The 25,294-nt window shown below is 35.5% G+C and overlaps 1 protein-coding gene and 1 long non-coding RNA gene across 2 annotated transcripts; one reads left to right on the top strand and one right to left on the bottom strand.

The window, feature by feature from the left end:
- The first annotated feature begins 1,514 nt into the window (after positions 1-1,514).
- LOC141378690 (uncharacterized) lies at positions 1,515-16,944 on the top strand. Its single transcript, XR_015515421.1, has 3 exons — positions 1,515-1,919; positions 12,549-13,281; positions 15,218-16,944. It is a non-coding gene; the product is annotated as an uncharacterized LOC141378690 (long non-coding RNA).
- On the bottom strand, positions 11,512-24,705 carry dusp8b (dual specificity phosphatase 8b). The gene is made up of 5 exons (XM_087293579.1): positions 24,502-24,705; positions 15,933-16,099; positions 15,189-15,348; positions 13,089-13,212; positions 11,512-12,910 (listed from the first exon to the last, which is right to left on the bottom strand). Exons 1-5 carry the CDS (start codon positions 24,566-24,568, stop codon positions 11,929-11,931), a joined length of 1,500 nt encoding a protein of 499 aa, XP_087149705.1. The 5' UTR covers positions 24,569-24,705; the 3' UTR covers positions 11,512-11,928.
- Between the last annotated feature and the right edge of the window lie 589 nt (positions 24,706-25,294).

The following is a 25,294-nucleotide window of genomic DNA, read 5'->3' as shown; positions in this document are numbered from 1 at the left end:
TGCAGATTTGAACACCTCTGGATCTGCAGCTTTCTCTAAAACACACACACACACACACACACACACACACACACACACACGGGCCAAAAAAAACATCAGATTTGAGGAGCAGAGCTGAATTTAACACCTGCAGGACAGACAAGGTCACGGGACAAGATCGATAGAGAAACATCTGAGCCAGCAGTGTGTTCAGCAGATTTCATTCACTGCTTCTCTGCAGCACAGCTGTGCCCTTCTGCCATTCACAAACACACACACACACACTCACACATTCACATACACAGTCAGTGGCAGATTATTGAGAAATGGTCACTGTCAGGTTGTCTTGGAAATATTTTGCTATGATATCATATTCATTCATTCATTTATTGTATATTTCTCTATTTCTTTCTGTTTGTTTATCTGATTCAGATTATAATGTGAATGCTGAAGCTCATTCATTCATTCATTCATTCATTCATTCATTCATTCATTCATCTATGCTCAGCTGAAGCTGATCCATACAAAAATGTGTTTTTTTGTAGTGAAACCACAGTAACCTCAAAATGAACTACTTTTACTAAGACATTTGAAGTAAAAACCATAGTAACTACAAAATGAGCATAGTTTTACTACAGCCTGTAAAGTAAAACCACTGTAACCATGGCTCTTTAGCAGAATTATTGAGCTGTTTCCTCTGAATTAACAGATGTAATTTATAAATATAAACATTTTAACTCTTGGGATGACAGAATTCAGCTCCTTGTCAAGGGTTTTTTGTATATATATATATATATATTTTTTTTTTAAATCTAAGATTGTGAAATAAAAGCCAATAATACTAGAACAGAAATTATGAGAGATGAAGTAATACAACAACTGATTCATTTCAGTCATCAATTCATTTATATTGTGCACTGTAAACATACAAACAATATAATACATAATATTTAGAGAAATAAGTCTGTAAAATAACGGAAAAAGTACTGGCAGATGTATAAAATGTCTTTACAGCGCAACATACAACTGCAACCCAGACAATATAGCACTGTAAACTCTTAAACACGTTCATATAAGTCACTTTTTACACCTTTTTAAGGTTAAAAGTTGTCAGAAGAAATATTAAGATTTTAAAATGCAATCCAAAAGCATTATTAATTTAAAAAATAATAAAAACATGAATCACAAAATACGGAAAACTGTTCATTTCTAAACATTAATATGTTTATTTAACATATACAGTATGCACATTTATGTGTAACATTTGGATTGTAATAGATGTTGCAATATTTATGTTTATGAAGACATTGTTAGCCATTACTGTATAGCTAAGTGAAATAAAGTCATGAGATATGTTTAATTTATTAAAGATGCTTTTGTTACTGGGATTTACAAAGCATAAACACTCCTCAGTTTACAGTCCAAACTCGGTCCTGGAGACTTTGGTGTCTTTAGCTCCAACCCTAATCAAAAACACCTGAACCAGCCAATCAAGCTTATAGATAAACTTCCTGGCAGGTGAGTTGAAGCAAGCTGTAGCTAAACTTTTGTTAGACTCAGCAGCACACCACACCAGACCTACAGGACCGAGTTTGGACACCCCTGGATGATTAAGAAGCTAAACTGTATGTTTTCTACTGGAGCTGGTGAGCCTGCACGTCATCTGAAGAGCGCGAAATTTAAATTCTCAACGGGCGTTACTGCAATGTCGGACTCTATTACGTTTGTTGGAAGTGACCGTGTCCAAATCCCAAATCTGCGCTGTCTTATTTACTTCATGAGGAGGGCTCATGTGCTGTGGAGGACCTCAAGCGTGTTCACTTGAGTGGCTGATTGGCTGCGGATTAATTAATCCCAGAAGACTGGACTATAGAAAGTGTGGTAATGGTGAGATGACCAGACAAGAGCCAGCTTTACCCTGCACATTCTTAAAATATCAGGCAAGTTAATAATTTAATAATGAGCTAATGCTAATTTTGATTCTGAGGCTGAGACTAATGCTAATGCTTTTGCTGAGAAGCTGATTCTGATGCGGATTCTAAAGCTAATGTTGATTCTAATGCTAATGCTTATGCTGATTCAGAAGCTGATGCCAATTCTGATTTTGATTGTGTAGCTGGTTCTGATGCTAATGCTATTGCTAATTCTGATTAATGTGTTAATGCTGATTCTGATTCTGTTTTTCCTGATTCAAATTTTGATTCATATGCTGTTTCTAAAGCTAATGCTTATGCTGCTTCAAGAGCTGATGCTGATTCAGAAGCTTATGCTCATTTTGCTGTTAATACTTTTGCTGATCAGAAGCTGAATCTGATGCTGATTTTGCTGCTGTTTCTGTTTTTTGCTAATTCTGATTCTCATGTTGATTCTAATGCTAATGATTATGCTGATGCTAATTCTGATTTTGATTGTGAAGCTAGTTCTGATGCTAATGCTATTGCTAATTCTGATTCCTGTGTTAATGCTGATTCTGATTCCATTGCTGATTTTGAAACAGAAGCTTATTGTTATTGAGATTCTGATTCTAATTCTGATTGTAAAGCTAATGCTGATTCTGATTCCTTTGTTTATGCTGATTCTGATAGAAGCTAAGGCTTTTACTGATTCAGGAGCTGATGCTAATTCTGATGCTGATTTTAATGCTTATGCTGATTCAGAAGCTGATTCTGATTCGAAAGTTAATGCTAATTGTAATGCTTTTGCTGATTCAGAAGCTGAATCTGATGCTGATATTGCTGCTGTTTCTGTTTTTTTGCTAATTCTGATTCTCATGTTGATTCTAATGCTAATGATTATGCTGATGCTAATTCAGAGTTTGATTGTGAAGCTGGTTCTGATGCTAATGCTATTGCTAACTCTGATTCCTGTTAATGCTGTTTCTGATTCTGTTTTTCCTGATTCAAATGTTGATTCCCATGCTTTTTCTAAAGCTAATGCTTATGCTGATTCAAGAGCTGATGCTGATTCTATTGATTATGCTGATTCAGATGCTGATTCAGAAGCTTATGCTCATTTTTGCTGTTAATACTTTTGCTGATTCAGAAGATGATTCTGATGCTTATTCTAATGATTTTGCTGATCAGAAGCTGATTCTGATGCTGATTTAAATGTTGATTCTAATGCTTATGCTAATTTAGAAGCTGATGCTAATTTTGATTCTGATGCTGATGCTTTTGCTAATGTTTTTGCTGATTCAGAAGTTGATTCTGATGCTGATTCAGAATCTATGGTTTACTTTAATGCTAATGCTTATGCTGATTTCAAAGCTGATTCTGATGCGGATTCAAAAGCTAATGTTGATTCTAATGCTAATGCTTTTGCTGATTCAGAAGCTGATTCTGATGCTGATTCTTATGCTAAAGCTTAGACAGATTCTAATTCCAGTGTTGATGTTGATTCTGATTCCATTGCTGATTTTGAATCAGAAGCTTATTTTTGGTTGAGATTCTGATTCTAATGCTGATTCTGATTGTGAAGCTGATTCTGATTCTAATTCTATTGCTGATTCTGATTCCTTTGTTTATGCTGATTCATATTTTAATTCAAATGCTGATTCAGAAGCTTATGATGATTTCAATTCTGATTGCTATGCTCACTCAAAAGCTGATTCTGATGCTGATTGTGTTTCTGATTCAGAAACTGATTGTGGTTCTGATTCAAATGCTAAAGCTTGTGCATTCGGAAGCTAATTCTGATGCTGATTGTGTTTCTGATGCTGATTTAGAAGCTAATTGCGTTTCTGATTCTGATGCACATGCTGATTTGGTAGCTAATTTTGATGCTGATTATGAAGTCGATTGTTTTTGATGATTCGGAAGCAAATGCTTATGCTGATTCTAATGCTGATTCAGAAGCTGATTGTGATGCTAATGCTGATTCTGATTGTGTTTGATGCTGATTGTGATTCTAATGCTAATGCTGATTCTGACGCTGATTCAGAAGCTGATTATGATACTGATGTTTATCCAGAAGTGAATGCTAATGCTGATTCAAATGCTAATGCTACTGTTGATTCTAGCCCCTGCATCATTGCGAAAGCTGCAACAGCATCATTTATTGATGAAGTGTGCTTGTTGTGCAGGAGGCCATTAAAGGACATTGCATTACCTGCTCATATATAATGAATGAAACAAAGCACGATCGCTCCGTGCTGCAACTGCAAAAATAGATGCACTTCACCAGTGTTAAAGTGCCGCAGCCAATGATCTGAGGTCAGAAACTGAAAGTGGCAGCAAAACAAATACTGACGGGCAGATCAAGCTTATTCCTTCAAGAATGTCCTGATGGTTTTGGGAGTCGGTCATTAGCGTAGATTATTACAACCAACAATTAATCCTGGTTAGATTTAGACCTCATTTGACCCTGAAGTAGGAATTTATTTATTTAAATGTTTGATATAATATTAATGGAAACGATAATAATAATAATAGTAATAATGGTAGTAGTAATGATAATAATAATAATAGTAATAATAGTAGTAGTAATGATAATAATAATAATAATAATAGTAGTAGTAGTAGTAGTAATAATAATAATAATAATAATAATAATAATAATAATAATTGTAATAATAGTAGTAATAATAATAATAATAATAATAGTAATAATAGTAGTAGTAATGATAATAATAATAATAATAATAATAGTAGTAATAATAATAATAATAATAATAATAGTAGTAATAATAATAATAAAAATAGTAATAATAGTAGTAGTAATGATAATAATAACAATAATGATAATAATAATAACAATAATAATAATAATAATAATAATAATAATAATAATAGTAATAATAATAATAATAATAATAATAATAATAATAATTGTTGTTTATTGTTGATGTTGTTGTTGTTGTTATTATTATTATTATTATTATTATTATTATTATTATTATTATTTTGTACCAATATTATTATTGTTTGCTCTTGTTATTTAGGGTAATTGAATAATTTTAATTTATTACTTGCATATAAATGAAAATTAACTGAAATTGTTAAATCATAATTTTATTTCATTTTAATCGTTTTATTTCAGCATTTTTATGATTGTGTTTTTTTTTTTTTTTTTTTTTACAAAGACCGTCATTTAGTAGTAAAAAAAATAATAATCATCTGAACCAGTTATTAATTCATAATTTAAATCTCTATAAACCAATATTCCTGAGTATTTCTGCATTTAAATGAACTGTTGTGGCTTGTGTTGATGAATTGTGTTGCTCTGATGAATGACTGACCCTTATGTAAGGCTGGAGGAGGAGCGATGGGGAAGTGAGATGAGGAGGAGTCTTGTTTATTTCTAAAGCTGTATCCGTCATTCGCTCGAGATCATGGAGAGGGGGAAAAATGTCCTGATGACATCATCATTCTTTAACAGTTTCCATATAGAGGCTGTGGATGTGTGGGCTGTTACACTGTCACGTCTGGATATAATCAAATGCTCTCTTTATCTGTGTTTCACACGCTTTCTCACGCACAGGCCTTCCAACACACGCCATCTACACTCAGATCCGCTAACTTTGTGCATTAATGTGTTTATTCGAGCATTTATTTGCCTGTGCATTTAAAGTTGAAGTCATACTTATTCACCCTCCTCTAATTTTTTTCTTTTCAATCATTTCCCAAATGTTGTTTAACAGAATTTTTCACAGTGTTTCCTATAATATTTGTTCTTCTGGAGAAAGTCTTATTTGTTTTATTTCGGATAGAATAAAAGCAGCTTTTAAGCCATTTTAAGGTCAATATTATTAGCCCCTTAAGCAGTACTAGTTTTGGATTGTCTTCAGAACAAACCACTGTTATACATTGACTTACCTAATTACTCTAACCTAATTAACCTAGTGAAGCCTTTAAATGTCACATTAAGCTGAATACTAGTGTCTTGAAGATTATGTAGTCAAATATATAGTCAAATTTATACAGCAGGGCTAAAACATCTGACTTCATTTGTTTTTTATTAATTAGTGCATTAACACATTTCAATTTTCCTTTACCAAAGCATTGATTTTATTTGAGATTTTTTTTCATGCATTTATTTATAAGCAAATTGTTAACAACACATCATTAAACATTACGATATGCAATATTGGTTGGGTGAAATTATTATAAATTTTTTTTTTGCACATGATTTAAGAGATTACATGACTAAATAGTTTGTGTTATTATGGGGCTTCCTCTCTTAGATGTTTGTGCATGGAATATATTAATAAATAAAACACATGTATACATTTGCACTATAAAGCACACTCAATCTACCTGAGGTGTGGATAAAAAAAAAATATATATATATATATATATATATATATATAATTTGCTCAAATATCAGGACCAGGCATTCATTTTGGTATTAGTTGTGTAGTTTTAATACAAAGTTTTGCCATGTAGTTTTATGTAGTGTTATACACAAATATTTATACAGGGAAAAAACATGGAAATGTCATTAGGCTTCCCTAATAATAATAATAATAATAATAATAATAATAGTAATAATAATAAAAATTAAGAATAGTTTAATAAAATTTTATATAGATAGATTTTACATATAAATTTTATATCTAAATATAAATAAACATAACATTCTCCCAAATATATGCAATGCATGCATGTGCGTGTATATATATATATATATATATATATATATATATATATATATATATATATATATATATATATATATATATATATATATTCATTCATTCATTCATTTTCGGCTTAGTCCCTTTATACATAAGGGGCCACCACAGCAGAAAGAACTGCCAACTTCTCCAGCATGTTTTACACAGCAAATGCCCTTCCTGCTGCTACCCAGTACTGGGAAGCACCCATTTTCCGCCAGTTTAGTTGATCAATTCCCCTATAGCGCATGTGTTTGGACTGTGGGGGAAACAAAAGCACTCAGAGGAAACCTACGCCAATACATGCCAACTTCACACAGAAACGGCAACTGTTCCAGCCGGGACTCGAACCAGCGACTTTCTTGCTGTGAACCCACAGTGCTAACCACTGAGCTACAGTGACGCCCCAAAATAATATATATATATATATATATATATATATATATATATATATATATATATATATATATATATATATATATATATAATGTAGAATAGATTTGACTATATATATATATATATATATATATATATATATATATATATATATATATATACATACATACACACACATGCATATATATATACACATATATATAGCAATAGCATTGTGATCAATCTTACTAGAGCTATATATATATGCATTATATAATTTTATTGCAGCCAATCAGAATCAAGAATGTCAACAGACCACGGAGAAATAAAGAAATAAACCATATTCAGATGCAACAACGCAAGCATGTCTGAATGTGAACACACTCCCTCTCTTAGTAACGATTGCTCAGTGTTTATGCATTAGTCAATAAGGAAGAGCTTCTCTACCGGCGTGAGTTATATTCCTCATATACACGCATCATTATGTCCTCCTGCTAATTACACTCCGACAAGGAATCTGGCATGGAAAAGACAATTAGGGCTCATAGATTTTAAAGCACTCAGTCAGTCAAGTACAGTCGTAAATTCAGGCGCCGCTGCTGCTGCTGCTGTGTGTGTGTGTGTGTGTGTGTGTGGATCATTATGGAGTGAATGGTTACCTTCATTAGTGCTGAGTTGTCTGAAATGCATTCACTGTAACCGATACGAGAGTCTTTTTCATCGATTACAGTCTACAGCAACACGGCCATAATTAGATCCTGAGCATATAGAATACACAACACAAATCTCAGCCTGTCCCGCGGCTTAATGGGAAGTCTGTAACACAGCATCACAAATCTGTCTACAGCAGACTCTAACACTTACTAATCAACGGCACTTCCACACTATTAGATTTAGATGTTGGTTGCAACTTTAATATCTGGAAATTACTTTAGTTTATTGCTGTCTGAGTCTGCAGGGAGGGGTGATTCATTTTACACATTCTGTATAGCGTGATAGTGCATCTATTATACACCATATACACAGCATAAATGAGTACACTCCATTTAGAAAATAAACATTTTTATCTATTTCTTAGAAAACATTTATTATATTTTAGTGCATTAAAAAAACAAATTTATTAAAATAATATTTCAGTCATCAAACATCTTTGGAAATAAAAAGATACAATTGAATTCAGGCGAAGTGTTGCAAAAAATACAAACTAATAAATTCCATTTATTCATTCATTCATTCATCATCCTTCGCCTTATTCTCTTATTCATCAGGGGTCGCCACAGCAGAATGAACCGCCAACTTGTCGAGCATATGTTTTACACAGCGGATGCCCATCCAGCTGCAACCCATCACAGGGAAACACCCATACACTCTCACATACGCACACACACTCATACACTATGGCCAATTCAGTTCATCAGTTGCCCTATAGCGCATGTGTTTGGACTGTGGGGGAAACCGGAGCACTCGGAGGAAACCCACGCCAACACGAGGAGAACATGCAAACTTCACACAGAAATGCCAACTGACCCAGCCAGGACTCAAACCAGTGACCTTCTTGCTGTGAGGCGACAGTGCTAACCACTGAGCCACCGTGTCAAAAATTTATTTCAATATTTTTATCTAATATACATTTAGGTGTATTCATTTTTGGACCATTATCATAAGTTATTTATTAGATTAGCTCCAGGTTTGACTTCAGCACTGAATAATCTAATGTATATGCACAAATATAGTATTGTAAAGGTTTCTATAAGAAATATTAATTGAAAAGGTAGATTTGTGGTGGGTGAAATATGCTGAGCACTTTTTATGTGTGTGTGTGTGTGTGTGTGTGTATATATATAAATATATATATATATATTATCTTTGTCATGATGACAGCACATATTATAGACTAGATATTCTTCAAGACACTTCTATACTAGGTTAATTATGGTAACTAGGCAGGTTAGGGTAATTAGGCAAGTTATTGTATATAATAACTTATATTATTATAATATTATTATATTATTGTAATAATGGTTAATTCTGTAGACTTTCGAGAAAAAAAATATATATATATATATAGCTAAAAGGGGCTAATAATATTGACCTAACAAATTAAAAACTGCTTTGATTCTAGATTAAATAAAACAAATAAGATTTTCTCCAGAAGAAAAAATATTATCAGACATACTGTGAAAATTTCCTTGCTCTGTTAAACATAATTTGGGAAATATTTAAAAAAGAAAAAAAATCCAGGGGGTGGGGGGAGGGGTGGGTAATAATTCTGACTTTTACTGTGTGTGTGTGTGTGTGTAAAAATATCAGATTATTAATAAGATTCCAAAATATTATAATAGTCTAATAAATGTATTAATCACTGAATACAATTTAAGCAAAGTGTTCGCACAGAAAGGCAATCATTTGTAGTTACTTAAAGAATAAAATACAAAATGTATGTGTATGTGCATGTGACCTCAGAGTTAAGGTTTCAAATTAGTTTAGCTATTGATTTTTTTCATTAGCTTTTACTAAGTTATATAAAATCAGCCAATGATCTGGCCCTGTTTAGATAAGTAGATATGCGTATCATAGTTTATTTTTTCAGCCACTATAAATGCATGTGTTTGTATTGTATTTGCACCAGAGACTCAGACAAAGACCAGGCACGTTTTCAAATAATATATTATTGCTCATTGCCAGAATGAAACCAATACAATAAATTAAAGCAAAAAAGGCATGAAACTTTAAATAGACCAATAAAATTGAAGTAAATTTCTTTTACATATATGTAAATAAGTCTAGATTTACAGCTTAATACATAGTGCTGCGGGATGCAGCTTGTCAGTTTGTAGGTAGCCAGCCATTCTGAGCATGCTCAGTGCACAGTAGTAGGTCTGAGAGTATCTCAGCGTCAACATACACTTCATATTTTCACTCTGCATCTGGGCATAAAATGTATAACACTGAATTGTGACATCATTGAATGCAACTGCCCTCATTTCTTCAATCCATAGCTAAATAGATCATAGGGCGATGACAAAAAAAATAAACGTCGCACAGCAATTACATCTTCTCAAACTTGGGCATAGTACATACAGCTCCCCCTCAGGCAAAAGCCACCATTAAGTGCCCTAATTTGCATTCACACACACACACGCACACACACACACACACACACACACACACACACACACACACACACACACACTCATTCTTTCATGATTAGTGTCTTTGTATGGTCATGCTAGAAGGATACCGTCCATCCATCCTTGTTGTTTTGAGTGTACCACAAGATGACATGCCAGAGAAAAGGACACCGCGTGAGGTCTTTGGTAAGAGTGCATGTTATTATAAGTCATTATAAGCTCCTTTAAAACACTGGTAGTCCTACATCATACCAGAGATTGTGTCTGTTCATACTCAATGTGCTTCCTCAACAACTCCACTTTAATCTTTGTTTAAAGGTGCCATACAATGTAAATACTGACACATGTAGACATATCTGAATAGTAAGAGTTCAGTAAACCTCAAACACCACCGCTTCCTCATTCTCATGTAAATCCTGTGAGTGTAAAGTTCCAGTGAAAAACAGGCCGGATCAGGGGAAAACACAAACTGTGATAATTCTCACAGGATCATTAATATGCATGCTTTAATTTAGCCACAAAGTTTGCTAATGGGATTACAATTTTAATTTTATATAACTTAGTGTTATACTTACTATGTATGTGAGACTCTTGTTTTGTAAACAAGATATTGTAGAGCTTTCATTTAACGCAATCATGGAGTATCGCATCGTTTCACAGCTCATGATCACAGGGCAAAACTTATTCAGGCGTAAGGTGTTTTTAAGCTATATTCTGTTTAATGTGTATATCGTGAAATCAGCCACCTACGTTTGTAATGAGGCAAAAAACACATGAAATATGCTGAATATAAGTGTTTAATGCACGTTTATGTATTGTGTCAAATCACTTTGCTCTTATTGTGATTATTCTGGAGTGAAAGAATGCTATTAAACTTGCTAATATTCATTTGTATAGCAAAGGTTGATATTCATTTCTTGCATGTGCATTCATATACACTAAACCATAATACACAACTCATGTCTTTTTTGTCAAGTATAATTATAGTTTTACCTATATTTCATCCATAACTAAGCAACAAATTTAATTTAATTTAATTGTTAATTTTCCTTCAGCTTAGTCCCTTAATTATCACGGGTCGCCACAGTGGAGTGAACCACCAACTATTCTGGCATATGTTTTACCCAGTGGATGACTTTCCAGTCGCAACCCAGTACTGGGATTTAATTTAATTTAATTTAATTTAATTTAATTTAATTTTATTTTATTTTATTTTATTTTATTTTATTTTATTTTATTTTATTTTATTTTATTTTATTTCATTCTCCTAGCTTGATAATTTTTTTTATTTAATTTAATTTAGCTTCATTTAATTTAATTTACTTTAATTCTCCAAGCTAGATACTTTTTTAATTTAATTTAATTTAATTTAATTTAATTTAATTTAATTTAATTTAATTTAATTTAATTTAATTCTCCTAGCTAAAATAATTTTGAACTATTTCACTTCAGTTTAACAAGAAATATATTCAGTTTGTTTAAATATTGTTTTTTGGACAAATAAAATATGATTGTTGTACATGTATTGTGTATTTCATGTGTGTATTTTGCGTGTGTGAGCATGCACTGATGACATGCGGAGCGTCAGAGCAGGGTTCATTTACATTCATGACAATTTCCAAATATGGTCAAACCGAGCTTTTCATTCTGGGGGTATTTCCTGTGATTTATAATTAAACAAAAAAACATTTCTTGTCTATTTCTCCCACATAATTACTATGCAGAAAACAATTTGACATTAAATCAATGCATTCTATGGCACCTTTAAAAAAAAGCATGAGTCCCTCTTAAATGCGAGTCTTTTCAATGACTCTCAGCACTTTGTTTCTGTCATGAAACCTCGATAACCTCCATGCTGCCAGAGAAACTGGACTGCTTGCCCAGGTTCCCGAAGTCCTCGCCGCTTTGTGTTGTGCTCATACCATCTTCAAACTCCATCTGGCAACTACGTCGCTTGTATTTAGTGTCTACTTGCGATATGCCACACACAATTTGAGTTTTCCCGTCATCGAGCCAGCTGCTTAATTCCCGCGAATCCCCTTGTGTTTTGTCTCTTTGGTACGCTCCAGGCTTCGGGTTGCCAGATTGGCCACTGCAACTGTAGGCCGAATATGTAGAAGTGCTGCCAAAGTGAGCAGAGGTTCCAGAAGGTGCCAAATTAGCGGCTAAAAACCAAGGGCAGTCACCGGTGGGTGTGATAGGGGTGCTGGCTTGATTTGAGCCTCTGTGCGTGGTCCAAGAAGCAGATTTTCCCAACAATAAAGACGCTTTTTTATTGTTCTCACAATTCTGATCTTGAAGTCCAGAGTTTTCTTGCTTCAAATTGAGGGAAAGAGATGTAGCGGACAACCTTTTAAAGCCGATCTGGGTTGTTATCGTACACTGTGACTGACCTACTCCATTGGTGTTCTTCAGATTATCAAGTCTGCATATCTTTGGTGTGTTTTCAGAGTCAGAGTTTGGAGAAGAGTTGTGGTTTGGGCTTGAGGAGTAGACGGACTTGATGTCGAGGGAGAAGGAACACTTGAGCCGCTTGTTTTGTAGGATTTTTTCTGTGGACAGATGAAGGGAACTGAGGTCTTTCTGGAGTGAGGTAGGCGATGGAGGATTTACGGTGATCTCTGTGGTTTGTGAAGTCCTCTGGTCGTCGCTCTCCATCTTTCGGATCTCCGTCACCTCTTTAACTGTACTTGCTTCCATTCTTATGGGACAAGGCAGACTCTTCTTCATCTCCAAACCTCTCTCGAACTCCAGCAGCTGACCCAAGAAGTTGAAATTTGGAGATATAGATGGACGACGGTCTTTTACAAACCTACGGGAACACCAAATATGGATGAAATTCATTTGATAATCTATAACAACTGGTTTTAGGCCTCATATTGAACTCAGTTTAAGAGATATACTAGTTTTTATCCGTATATTTTAAATCTCCATTCTCCCAGTTAGGGAATCGCTGCTTTATAGAGTCAGCATTGAAACAGCGCAATCACCTGTAGGCATCATCTGAGGACAAGCCCATAGTTTTCATGATGTAGGCAATGGCGATGGTTGCAGAGCGGGAAATGCCAGCCAGGCAATGGACGATGACTCTGCAGTTTGACACCTTGGCTTTGTCTGTGTTCAGAGAGAAACAGCAAACCGGTCAAAAGCAGATCCACTGTTAAACTGCACACAAAGCATGAGGTAATGGCAGACCTCAGCTGCTGACATCACTCAAACGCTGATGCACAGATGGCTTGTGTTAACCAAACCTCGCACTTAGCCTCTGTAACTTCCTGCAAACTCGCTTCCTAACATTAGAGCTGTGGTGAAAAACTGTTTGCGAGGTCGAGACATCGAGCTGAGCTTAGCTTTTTTACAGAAGATGGCGCTCTAGGCTCATTTTCAACAGCAGATGGCACTGTAGGCTAGTTTTTAACAGCAGACGAATTCTAAATTAATGTAAACGCAGCCCAGTATGAACACTCTCAAGTGGTACTTGTAAGTTTGCTGTTACAAACTAGTCTAGAGCACAATCTGCTTTAATAAAACAAGCCTTGAGTCCTTTCTACTGTTAAATCAAGCCTATAGCACCGTCTGCTGTTTCAAAACAAGCCTACAGCACTAGCTGCTGTTTTAAAACAAGCCTAGAGTGCTGTCTGCTGTTTAAAAACAAGCCGAGAGTGCCATCTACTGGTAAAACTAGCCTAGAATAGCATCTGCTGGTGAAAACTAGCCTAGAATGCCATCCACTTTTTAAAAACTAACCGAGAGCACCATCTGTGTAGATTGTATTGAAGTATAGAGTGCCACATGCTGTTTAAAAAATAGCCTAGAGCGCCATTTGCTGCTTAAAACTAGCCTAGAGCACAATCTGCTGCAAAAAATTAGCATAGAGCACCATAGAGTGCCATCTGCTGTTTAAAATCTAGTCTAGAGCACCACCTGCTGTTTAAAATTAACCTAGAGTGCCATCTGCTGTTTAAAAACTAGCCTAGAGCGCCATCTGCTGTTTAAAAACTAGCCTAGAGTGCCATCTGCTGTTTAAAAACTAGCCTAGAGTGCCATCTGCTGTTTAAAATCTAGTCTAGAGCACCACCTGCTGTTTAAAATTAACCTAGAGTGCCATCTGCTGTTTAAAAACTAGCCTAGAGCGCCATCTGCTGTTTAAAAACTAGCCTAGAGTGCCATCTGCTGTTTAAAATCTAGTCTAGAGCACCACCTGCTGTTTAAAATTAACCTAGAGTGCCATCTGCTGTTTAAAAACGAGCCTAGAGTGCAATCTGCTGTTTAAAAACTAGCCTAGAGTGCCATCTGCTGTTTAAAATCTAGTCTAGAGCACCATCTGCTGTTTAAAAACGAGCCTAGAGTGCCATCTGCTGTTTAAAAACTAGTCTAGAGCACCACCTGCTGTTTAAAATTAGCCTAGAGCGCCATCTGCTGTTTAAAAACTAGCCTAGAGTGCAATCTGCTGTTTAAAAACTACCCTAGAGTGCAATCTGCTGTTTAAAATTAGCCTAGAGTGCCACCTGCTGTTTAAAATTAGCCTAGAGTGCCATCTGCTGTTTAAAAACTAGCCTAGAGTGCCACCTGCTGTTTAAAATTAGCCTAGACTGCCATCTGCTGTTTAAAAACGAGCCTAGAGCACCACCTGTGTTTGAAAACGAGCCTAGAGCGCCACCTGCTGTTTAAAATTAGCCTAGAGTGCCATCTGCTGTTCAATTAGCCTAGAGCACCACCTGCTGTTTGAAAACAAGCCTAGAGCGCCACTTGCTGTTCAAAAACAAGCCTAGAGCACCATCTGCGTTTTAAAAAAAAGCTTAGAGCGCCATCTGCTGTTTAAAAACTAGCCTAGAGTGCCATCTGCTGTTAAAAATAGCAGAGAGCACCACCTGTTTAAAAATAGCGTAGAGCGCCATCTGCTGTTAAAAAAATAGCCTAGAGTACCATCTAATGATAAAAACTAGCATAGAGTGCCATCTAATGTTAAGAACTAGCCTAGATTGCCAAGTTCAGAATCAATTCAGGAGGAAAATATTGATGCATTTTGAGAATTGATATCTTGAATGATTTGTCGTTCATTTAAATTGCTGAAATACTTAATGTCTTACCGATAAACTCATTAGTTTTTTCCAACCAGGGCAGCAGCTTCTCACAGTAGCTGTCGTTGACGGGAATGCGCATGAAGTGGTTTTCACTGATGAAGTCTGGTTTGGGACAGGTGTTGCTGGCATTCAGGACGTATGTGATTCCATTCTGTGACATCACTTCCTGTTAAAAGAGGAACGTTTTGCAGAAAATGAGACTGATTTCAAAAGAATCCAGCAGATTCAAGCTACATTCCAGCAGTATCAGTCACGCACGCTCAAGCTATTGTACAGGAGGAAGATAACATCCAGAAAAAATGTGTTTGAGTGAGAGCTTCATGTCAGGGCTAACGTTTAAGTCAACACAACATCACTGAAAGCATTTTCCTGGAATGCTTGTTATCAAAGTCAGTGATGAGATACGCCACGATTCAGTCATTCTGAGGCATGTGCAAAAACACCCGCAGGGTAAAAGAAAACTATTCCTGCTTATCTGATCATGCCTCATGCCTTTGTTATGTCTTTATAACAGGGATTTTTTTGCAGACTATAAAATATAATGATTTCCTTGATGACACTGATGATATGCAAGGAATAGCTCTTTTTTTTTTGGATCATTTCAGACTGTCAGACACAGTTTTCCTCATCGTATATTATTACAAATATATTTAATATTATCCTGTGTGCATTTGTAAATGCACAGAAATGCAATCATGGATTTGGCAACGTGAAAAGGGTACACTGTATTGTATTTTTCTTTCTTCTAACCTTATTAAGAACGTCTCTCTGCGAGCCCAGGTACAGGTGAGGCAGGATCCGTGTGGGACCGATGTTTGCCACTGGTAAACAGGGTTGGGAAAGGCTGAGAGGGAGAATCGATGCTGGTTTATTCTCACACAGCTCAGGAAAACAGGAGGAAAACGCTGCAAAACCACCTGCAAGAACAGAGAGGAGATTCTCACTGTACGTGATAAAACTATAACACATCATGTGTGTGTACAGTTGAAGTCAGATTTATTAGCCCTCCTTAATTATTAGCCCCTTCTGTATATTTACCCCCAATTTCTGTTCAAGAAGACTTTTTCAACAAATTTCTAATCAAAACAGTTTTCTAATAACTGATGTCTTTTCACCATGATGAAAGCACATAGACTAGATATTATTCAGCTTAAATTGACATGTAAAGGCTTCACTAGGGTAATTAGGGTAAAGTTAGGGTAGTTAGGCAAGTCATTGTATAACAGTGGTTTGTTCTGGAGACAATCCAACACTAATATTGCTGAAGCGGGCTGATAATATTGAGCTTAAAATGGCTTTAAAACAACTAAAAACATAATAATACTAAAGTAAATACTGTGAAAAATTCCTTGCTCTGTTAATAATTATTAATAATAATTGACTTTAACTGTGGATTATTTCTTATACAATCTATTGTTTTAAACTACTCAAAGCAGGGATCAGTGTTCAACAATGCAATTCATAAATGCATTGAATAAAAAAAACAAAATCTCCTGTGAATGGTGAAATATAGACCCTGTTTATTAATATAATTTTTACACTAGTTATTTATTTGGTAAAACACTAATATACAGCTATATGTGCAATTTAAAGGTGTAAGGTTTAATTAGGCAAGTCATTTCCTGACCTTTATTCCAGTCAAACTAAAAGACACAAGACTGAACACAATGATTTAATAGGAAATACAATGGAAATGTCCTTGCTCATCACTTGAGAAATGTTTGTGAAATAATTAAAATTTGACCATTTATTTGTCCATCAGCTACTGTGTGTACTGTACGTTGTTCCGACACACGGTTTGGCTGCAAATTCAATTACTTCCAGTAAGAATGGAATAACTGTAACAATGACGGGGTTTTCCAAACATCCTAGCCGACTGAATTACACATGAACCCCAAACACACACACACACACACACTCCGCAGGGGCCAAGAAGCATTTCCCACAGTGCAGAAACATCCGCTGCTTTTTGCTGCTAAAAATTCGTACAGTGTAAAAAGCAATCAGTTGACTTTACTTTAAAGAAATGAGTAAACCCATTGCCTAAAACTTCATTCATTCATTCATTTTCCTTCAGCTAAGTCACTTATATATCAGGGGTCACCACAACAGAATGAACCGCCAACTATCCCAGCATATGTTTTACACAGCGGATGCTCTTCCAGCCGCAACCCAGTCCTGGGAAACACCCAGTCTACCCAGAGGTAACCCACACCAACACGGGGAGAACATGCAAACTCCACACAGAAACACCAACTGACCCTGCTGAGACTCCAAGCTATAACAGGTTTACTCACTTTTTTTAAGTAGTCAACTTGTCGCTTTTGTTGTCAAAAATATCGATATAACGTTAAATATCACTACTGAAATATTTAAAATGACACAATCATGCTTAAGGTTAGTATCAATACTGGCTTGGCTCTCTTGCACTCTTTTCTCACCAGCAGGGGGATGAATAATTGAAAATAATGTTAAGAATTTAACACTTATCAGAAAATAAGATGAGATTATTTATTATTATTATTCAATCATTCATTCATTCATTATCTTTTCAGCTTAGTCCCTTTATTATTCTAGGTGCGCCACAGCGGAATGAACCGCCAACTTATTCAGCATATGTTGTACACAGCGGATGTCCTTCTAGCTGCAACCCATCATGGGAAACACCCACACACTCTTGCATACACTCACATACACTACAGCCAATTTAGCTTATTCAATACCCCTTTATTGCATGTGTTTGGACTGTGGGGGAAGCCGGAGTACCCGGAGGAAACCCACGCCAACACGGGGAGAACATGCAAACTCCACACAGATACAAACTCTTGCTGTGAGGCGATTGTGCCATTCACTACACCACAGTGCAGCCCTTATTATTATTATTATTGTTATTTTGATCATTTCTTGCCTTTTAGACTTGAGGACAGCTGACGTACCTGGTATAAGCATTATATAGATGAGTTATTTTTCCATTTTTACTTCATTTGCATTTTTTTAATGTTGCAGAATTTGTTCATCACAATATCGAAAATGGTATTGAATATTGATATTAATATTATTATTATTGGAGAGTTGGAAATTTCAGTATTGTGGCAATGCTGCAGTAGATGCAGGAGCATGAGGGTTTACGGTTTCACTCAAACAAGCCACTTTGCAAGCAACAAGCGCAGTTTTCTCTGACATCTGGCTCCGGTCGAGAAAGAAGCGAGAAAGCAGAGCTGCTGAAAGCTGAGCTCCGGCAGATCCAGTGTCAGAGACTGCGTTCCTGCTTCCTGCATGAGCTCAGCATCTCACAGAGGAACACTACAGGAACACTGACAGCCAAGCAGGACTCCGAGAAAGCACACACACATAGACACACATGCATGCAAGCACACACATACACATACATAGACACATGCACACACACACACATAGACACACATGCTTACATGCATACACACACATGCATGCATATATGTGTATATATATTTAATTGATGATCTTTTTGGCCATTGTAACGTAGTCTATAACGTAGTCTAAACATGCAGCATGACATCATCACTGTGAACATCCAGCATGACATCATCAGCAGAACGTCTGCATTATCAGAATGCAAACAGCCCAAAGCTCTGAATAACGGCAATAAAAGCAGATGAGCTCACACACACACACACACACACACACACACACACACACAGGCATGAAGTAAGAGTCTGTAATTAGACGCATGTGACTCTCCTTCATTTATTCATGCATTTGTTCACTGAATGGCCTCATTCACAGCGCTCACACCATGACATCATTCAGAAAAGGCCATCAGATCTGCTGTGAGTCAGAGCTGGTTAAAGTGAGTCACCGATGACATCATCAGCAGACGCTCGTGTCACGGAAAGAAGCCGCAGAGATGAAGAGAGACGCTTATATTTCGTTATTTATTTAATGTAAAGTTGTAAACAATTTATGGGTGGACCTAGGAGCATATGTCTTTAATATGGCAAAAGGTTAATTATTATTATCGTATTATAGTCTTATTATTATTTTATAGAGCGACACGCGGTTAGCACTGTGGTCTCACAGCAAGAAGGTCGCTGGATCAAGTCCTGGCTGGGTCAGTTGGCATTTTAGTGTGGAGTTTGCATATTCTTGCCGTGTTGGCGTGGGTTTCCTCTTGGTGCTCCGGTTTCCCTCACACAGAGTTTCTTTGGGGTCTTAAAATGTCTTAAATCTTAAAAAAAATTTAGGCATTAAAAAGTCTTAAATTTACTGAAATATTGTGTTGTAGGTCTATAATGGTCTATTATGTATAGTTCCCCAATCTGGCCAACACCCATCCAATCACCAACAATCCATCTCAATAAAACTTTTCACTTTTTATTTAAGAATGTCATTTTTACTCTGTATTTTTCATAATGGTTTCATTATTTTCCTTACAATTACATTTGTTTAAAAGTTGGCCAAAAACTGGGCCATTTGAAAAACTCTCAAGAGTTTAGCCGAGTCTAAAATTTCACTCCTAATGGTCATAAAATGTCTTAAGTTTTAAATTGAACTTGGTGAAACCTGCAGAAACCCTGACCATAGTGTGTGTGTGTGTGTGTGTGTGTGTGTGTGTGTGTGTGTGTGTGTGTGTGTGTGTGTGTGTGTGTGTGTGTGTGTAAGAGTGAGAGTATATGGATGTTTCCCTGTACTGCGTAGCAGCCGGAAGGACATCATGTGTAAAACATATGCTGGAATAGTTGCCGGTTCATTCCACTGTGGTGACCCATGATACACAAGGGACTAAGCCAAAGGAAAATGAATGAATGAATATTTTATATTTTATTTATATATATATATATATATATATATATATATATATATATATATATATATATATATATATATATATATATATAGAGATGGATGGATGGATGGATGGATAGATGATATATAGATAGACATTTGACATATGTATTAAATATTATATCTAGTACTGGGCGAAGATTTATTGCATCTAAAAACACAAGTTTGTTTTGAAAGCCGCTCTATTTATTTATTATGTAAGTTGCAAACAATTTACGGGTGGACCTAGCTAAGTACATCTTTATTAGGTTTAATTATTGTTTTATGATAAAATATTTTTTTATTATGAAAACAATTTCAATCAAGATGTTAAATTTATTGTTAACCTTGGCAAAAATTGGCACACATAAACAAAAATTACATAATTTTTCATAATAATTAATCTCACGTAACAGTGTTTTGTTTTGATTTTGATATCTTTATTTCTTCTGTGAAACTGTTGAAATGCAAAAATAATTTGAAAAAATATTTAGATAAATAAATATGTGGTCGGCGCGGTGGTGCAGTAGGTAGTGCTGTCGCCTCACAGATGGAAGGTCGCTGGTTCGAGCCTTGGCTAGGTCAGTTGGCATTTCGGTTTTGAGTTTGCATGTTCGCCCCGTGTTCACGTGGGTTTCCTCTGGGTGCTCTGGTTTCCCCCACAGACATGCGGTACAGGTGACTTGGGTAGGCTAAATTGTCCGTAGTAAATGAGTGTGTGTGGATGTTTCCCATAGATGGGTTACAGCTGGAAAGGCATCCGCTGTGTAAAACATATGCTGGATAAGTTGGTGGTTCATCCCGCTGTGGCGACCCCTGATTAATAAAGGGACTAAGCCGAAAAGAAAATGATATTATATAAATATTATTATATAAATAAATATAAATTATATAAAAAAAAATATTGTTTATGCATGTGTGTGTGTGTTACTTTTATATATAATACACACACTGTCAATTTGTTCTCTATTTTGCATGTGAATAATCATGATTTTATTATAACACTTAAGTTATTCCTCTGATAATCTGTATGATCACTGAATCCAGTACGCTCTGCTCTGTTGACTCTATTTGTTATTGTTTTTCCTGTTTGTTTGTTCCTGGAATAATAAATAAACAGCGCCAGAGATACTGAAATGTCAGCGGTGTAACATCAGGTCATTGACTTCACCAGGAGAGTTGAAGGAAGTTGTTTTTCAACATGTCTGATTATATAAACGCATGAATATTCAAATCAGCAGAGAGTTTGCTTAAAGGCGCCTGTCCCTTTAAGAAGCAGCTCAAGGCCTGCCTGTTTCCAGCTATTAAAAGCAACCGCCAAGCAGGATGACATCATCGCTCAACATGCGGGTGGCCAGCAGGCACACACACACACACACACACACACACACACGCACAAAGAGATAGATGGACAAACAGACACACATATTCACGCATGCACACTAACACAGTTTATACACACACTTACAAACATGCATAGACACACTCATACACATGCAAACATACACATTTACAAAGAAGCACACATACACAAACACACACAATTTATACACTCACTTATGAACATGTACAGATGCACATACACACAAACACATGCAAATAAACATGCACATAGACACACACAAACACACACAATTTATACACTTACAAACACGCACAAACGCACATGTACACTCAAACACATGCAAACAAGTACACTGACAAACATACACACACACAACACCATTTATGGACACACACACACACACTGAACATGCTCTGACAGGTTTTTTATGACATGCTTTATGACATCACAGGCCGGTTTCCAGTTTCCAGGCCGAACAGAAGAGCTGACATTCCTCAGACATGATGTCAGATGAGTTGAGCACACACACACACACACACACAGACTGAGGAACATGACTTCATTACTGATCCCACTGCAGGATTAATTAGGTTATACACTGTATGAATTGCAAAAGGTGCATGAAGTCTAAATCACATTAAAACAAACATGTTTTTCAGAACAAATATCAAAAAAACACATACTGTGAATGAATGAATGAATGAATAAATTAATCATTTAAAAAATAAACAATGTGATAAATAAATAGGTCAATAAATAAATAAATAAATAGGTTAATAAATAAATAATTAATTCAATAAATAAGTCAATAAGTAAATAAATACGTAAATAAATAAACAAACAAGTCAATAAATAAATAAATAAATAAATAAATAAATAAATAAATGCGTCAATAAATAAGTCAATAAATAAAAAAATAATTAAATAAATGTCAATAAGTAAATAATTGCATTAATAAATAAATAAATAAATAGGTCAATAAATAAATGAGTCAATAAATAAATAATTAATTTAATAAATACGTCAATAAATAAATAAATATGTCAGTTAATAAATAAACAAGTCAATAAATAAATAAATACATCAATAAATAAGTCAATAAATAAATAATTAGTTTAATAAATAAGTCAAAAATATATCAATAAATAATTAAACAAGTCAATAAATAAATAATTAGTTCAATAAATAAGTCAATAAATAAATCAATATATCAACAAATAAATAAATAAGTCAATAAATAAATACGTCAATAAATAAGTAAATAAGTCAATAAATAAATAATTATTTCAATAAATAAGTAAACAAATAAATATATAAATTAGTCAATAAATAAATAATTAATTAAATAAATAAGGCAATGAATAAATAAATAAATAAATATTTACTTAAGAAGCCAAACATATGCAAATAAAGTGAGGTTCTGCTTAAAACCACCCCCCATGTGAATGTGTATGTGAATGCTTGAATTGTGCAAGTGTGTGTGTGTGTGTGTGTGTGAATGTTTGAATTGTGCAAGCATGTGTGTGTGTGTGTGTGTGTGTGAATGCTTGAATTGTGCAAACATGTGTGTGTACTAAATACAGATCTGTAGTATTTAGAGCTCTGCTAAATGTGTTGAGAAGGACATGATGATACTCCAGCAAGTCCAGACACATTTAGATGGATGTTGTGACTCAATGTCATATTTCATATCTCACAGTCATCATGTTTCCATATTTCTGCTGCTGATGTCAGTGTGTGACTGATCCAGAATCTGCTGAAACTCAACTGCACATCGTTTCTCCTGCAGTACACTGACATACTGTGAGCAGTGAAAACAGATGACATCACCTCATCACTGCCATGAGCTCATCAAATCACACACATGTCAGACACACACACTCGCTTTACATCTGAATTATTCAGCAGCGTTTTCACATACTAATGCAGTATTAATATTCATAGGAGACACCATTTACTCCCGTTTAGCATAGAAACACAATAGTCAGCTTATGATAGACTATAACACACGAACATTAAGAGGTTTGGGGATGTTATTTTAATATAGCCAATATTAATAAAGACACGCTTGTTTATTTTCATGTGAAAAAAAATATATTTATTAATTTGTCCTTTATTTTTTGTAGGGGTTGCCAGCATATGTTTTACACAGTGGATGCCCTTCCAGCTGCAACCCAGTACTTGGAAACACTCATACACTCTCATTCCCACACACACTCATACACTACGGCCAATTCAGTTCATCAGTTCCCCTATAGAGCATGGAGGAAACCCACGCCAACATGGGGAGAACATGCAAACTCCACACAGAAACGGCAACAAGTCCAGCTAGAACTCGAACCAGCAACCTACTTGCTGTGACACCACAGTGCGAACCACCAAGCCACCGTGCCGCCCCAAAATAGAATATTTAAATTGGAAATATTTTATAATTCTATAATAAATTTGATCATATTTGTAACTAGTTTCTTAAAGAATAATTACACAAGTAAAATCAGCAACTTTATGTTTAACTTAATATGCAATGGTTATATTAATATATTATTTTAATATATTTATTTGTATATTTGGATTATATTTTGAGATAGACACAACTTCTACATGTAGAGACATTTTTATCACTGCTATTATATTATATATGAATTTTTCCATCGTAAATTATTTTATTTTTAATAAAAAATAAATCAAATATCAAATAAAGTTGTAAAATATATTGTAATAATATCTCAGTTATTTTTTTATTTTCTATTTAATATTCTATTTATTTGAATAACATTATAAGATGGAATTAATCATATTAATATTCTTTATATTGCACTTTAATTCGTTTAAAAATAAAAAGAAATCTCCTGTTTGCATTCACTTTCAGTTTTCCATAAACTAAGTCGAAAAACACGACAGCAGGAAACTAAAAATCGACTGACCTCACACACACACACACGCACACACACACACACACTCTCTCAAACTGTCATCGATGTCCAAACATAAGAAGCAGGTCACTGGGATGAAACACATTCGCATTTATGCACTAATATTCTAACACACGATGCACCTCCATAACAACACCAACAGAATGGCTGGCCAGGAAAACAGCATTAGCTAAAAGAGTTACAGACGACAAAGATTCACGCAACCCCAACTGCAGCTCTAAACCCTCCAGCGACTCACCTCTCAGATCTCGCCCTTCCTTAATGCGCCGCACACGCATCTTCAGCCGCATCTCGCTCTCGTGCATGTCCGTCCCGAGCGCAGGAGGAATCAGCAGATCAGAAAACCCTCCAGAGGGCTGCTACCGTAATCTCGCTGATGAAGAGCCGCTGTGTTGGAGCCGCCGCCGCCGCACTGTTTCCCCGCGCGTCTATGAGTGTGTGCGAATGTGTGTGTGTGCTCCTGCTTCTCTATTGTGGAGCCTCCTCCTCCTCCCGCCTCCCCGCCTCTGAATGAGCTCTTCTGGTCTGTGCTGTGTGTGTGTGTGTGTGTGTGTGCAGTAATAGCTCATGTGTAAAGCATGCAACCACATTCCTGACTCATCACACAAGTATGCGGACACTGATGGGGCCAGAACCGCCTGCCGGACAGCAGCGTGCCGGTCTCTCTCTCTCTTTCTCTCAGTTCAGTTCAGTTTAATTCCATTAATTTCAATTAAATTCAACTCAACTCAAATTAATTGAATTCAATTAAAATTCAACTAAATTAAACTTTACCTCAATTCTGTTCAACTCAAACTAACTCAGTCTCCAGTCAACTCCTCTCATGTCTTATTAACTCAACGCCTCTCGGGCATTATGTTTGAATGGGGAAACATCAAATTCTCCAAAACTGTTAGCCAAGTTAAAGATTACATTACATATTACACATCAGCAATAAAATTAAACAACAGCTGTCTTTTTAATTGTATTTCTACATGTTCGTCACACAAAATCTGCAGGAACTCACGTCTGGTCCGAGCCCCTTCCCCTGA

The sequence above is a fragment of the Danio rerio genome, chromosome 18, assembly GCF_052040795.2.
Source record: "Danio rerio strain M-AB ecotype USA chromosome 18, GRCz13ab, whole genome shotgun sequence".
In the NCBI taxonomy this organism is placed as follows: domain Eukaryota; kingdom Metazoa; phylum Chordata; class Actinopteri; order Cypriniformes; family Danionidae; genus Danio; species Danio rerio.
Note: the sequence above shows the minus strand (reverse complement) of the source record. Positions and strands in the feature narration are given on the sequence as shown.

What these genes read in the sequence shown, in the direction of transcription:
- dusp8b (XM_087293579.1), bottom strand. Translation starts at nt 24,568, where the DNA reads ATGCACGAGAGCGAGATGCGGCTGAAGATGCGTGTGCGGCGCATTAAG. An exon ending in AGAGAGACGTTCTTAATAAG is followed by an intron (nt 15,349 to 15,932) that starts GTTAGAAGAAAG and finishes CTCTTTTAACAG; the next exon opens with GAAGTGATGTCACAGAATGG. An exon ending in AAAAACTAATGAGTTTATCG is followed by an intron (nt 13,213 to 15,188) that starts GTAAGACATTAA and finishes CTCTGAACACAG; the next exon opens with ACAAAGCCAAGGTGTCAAAC.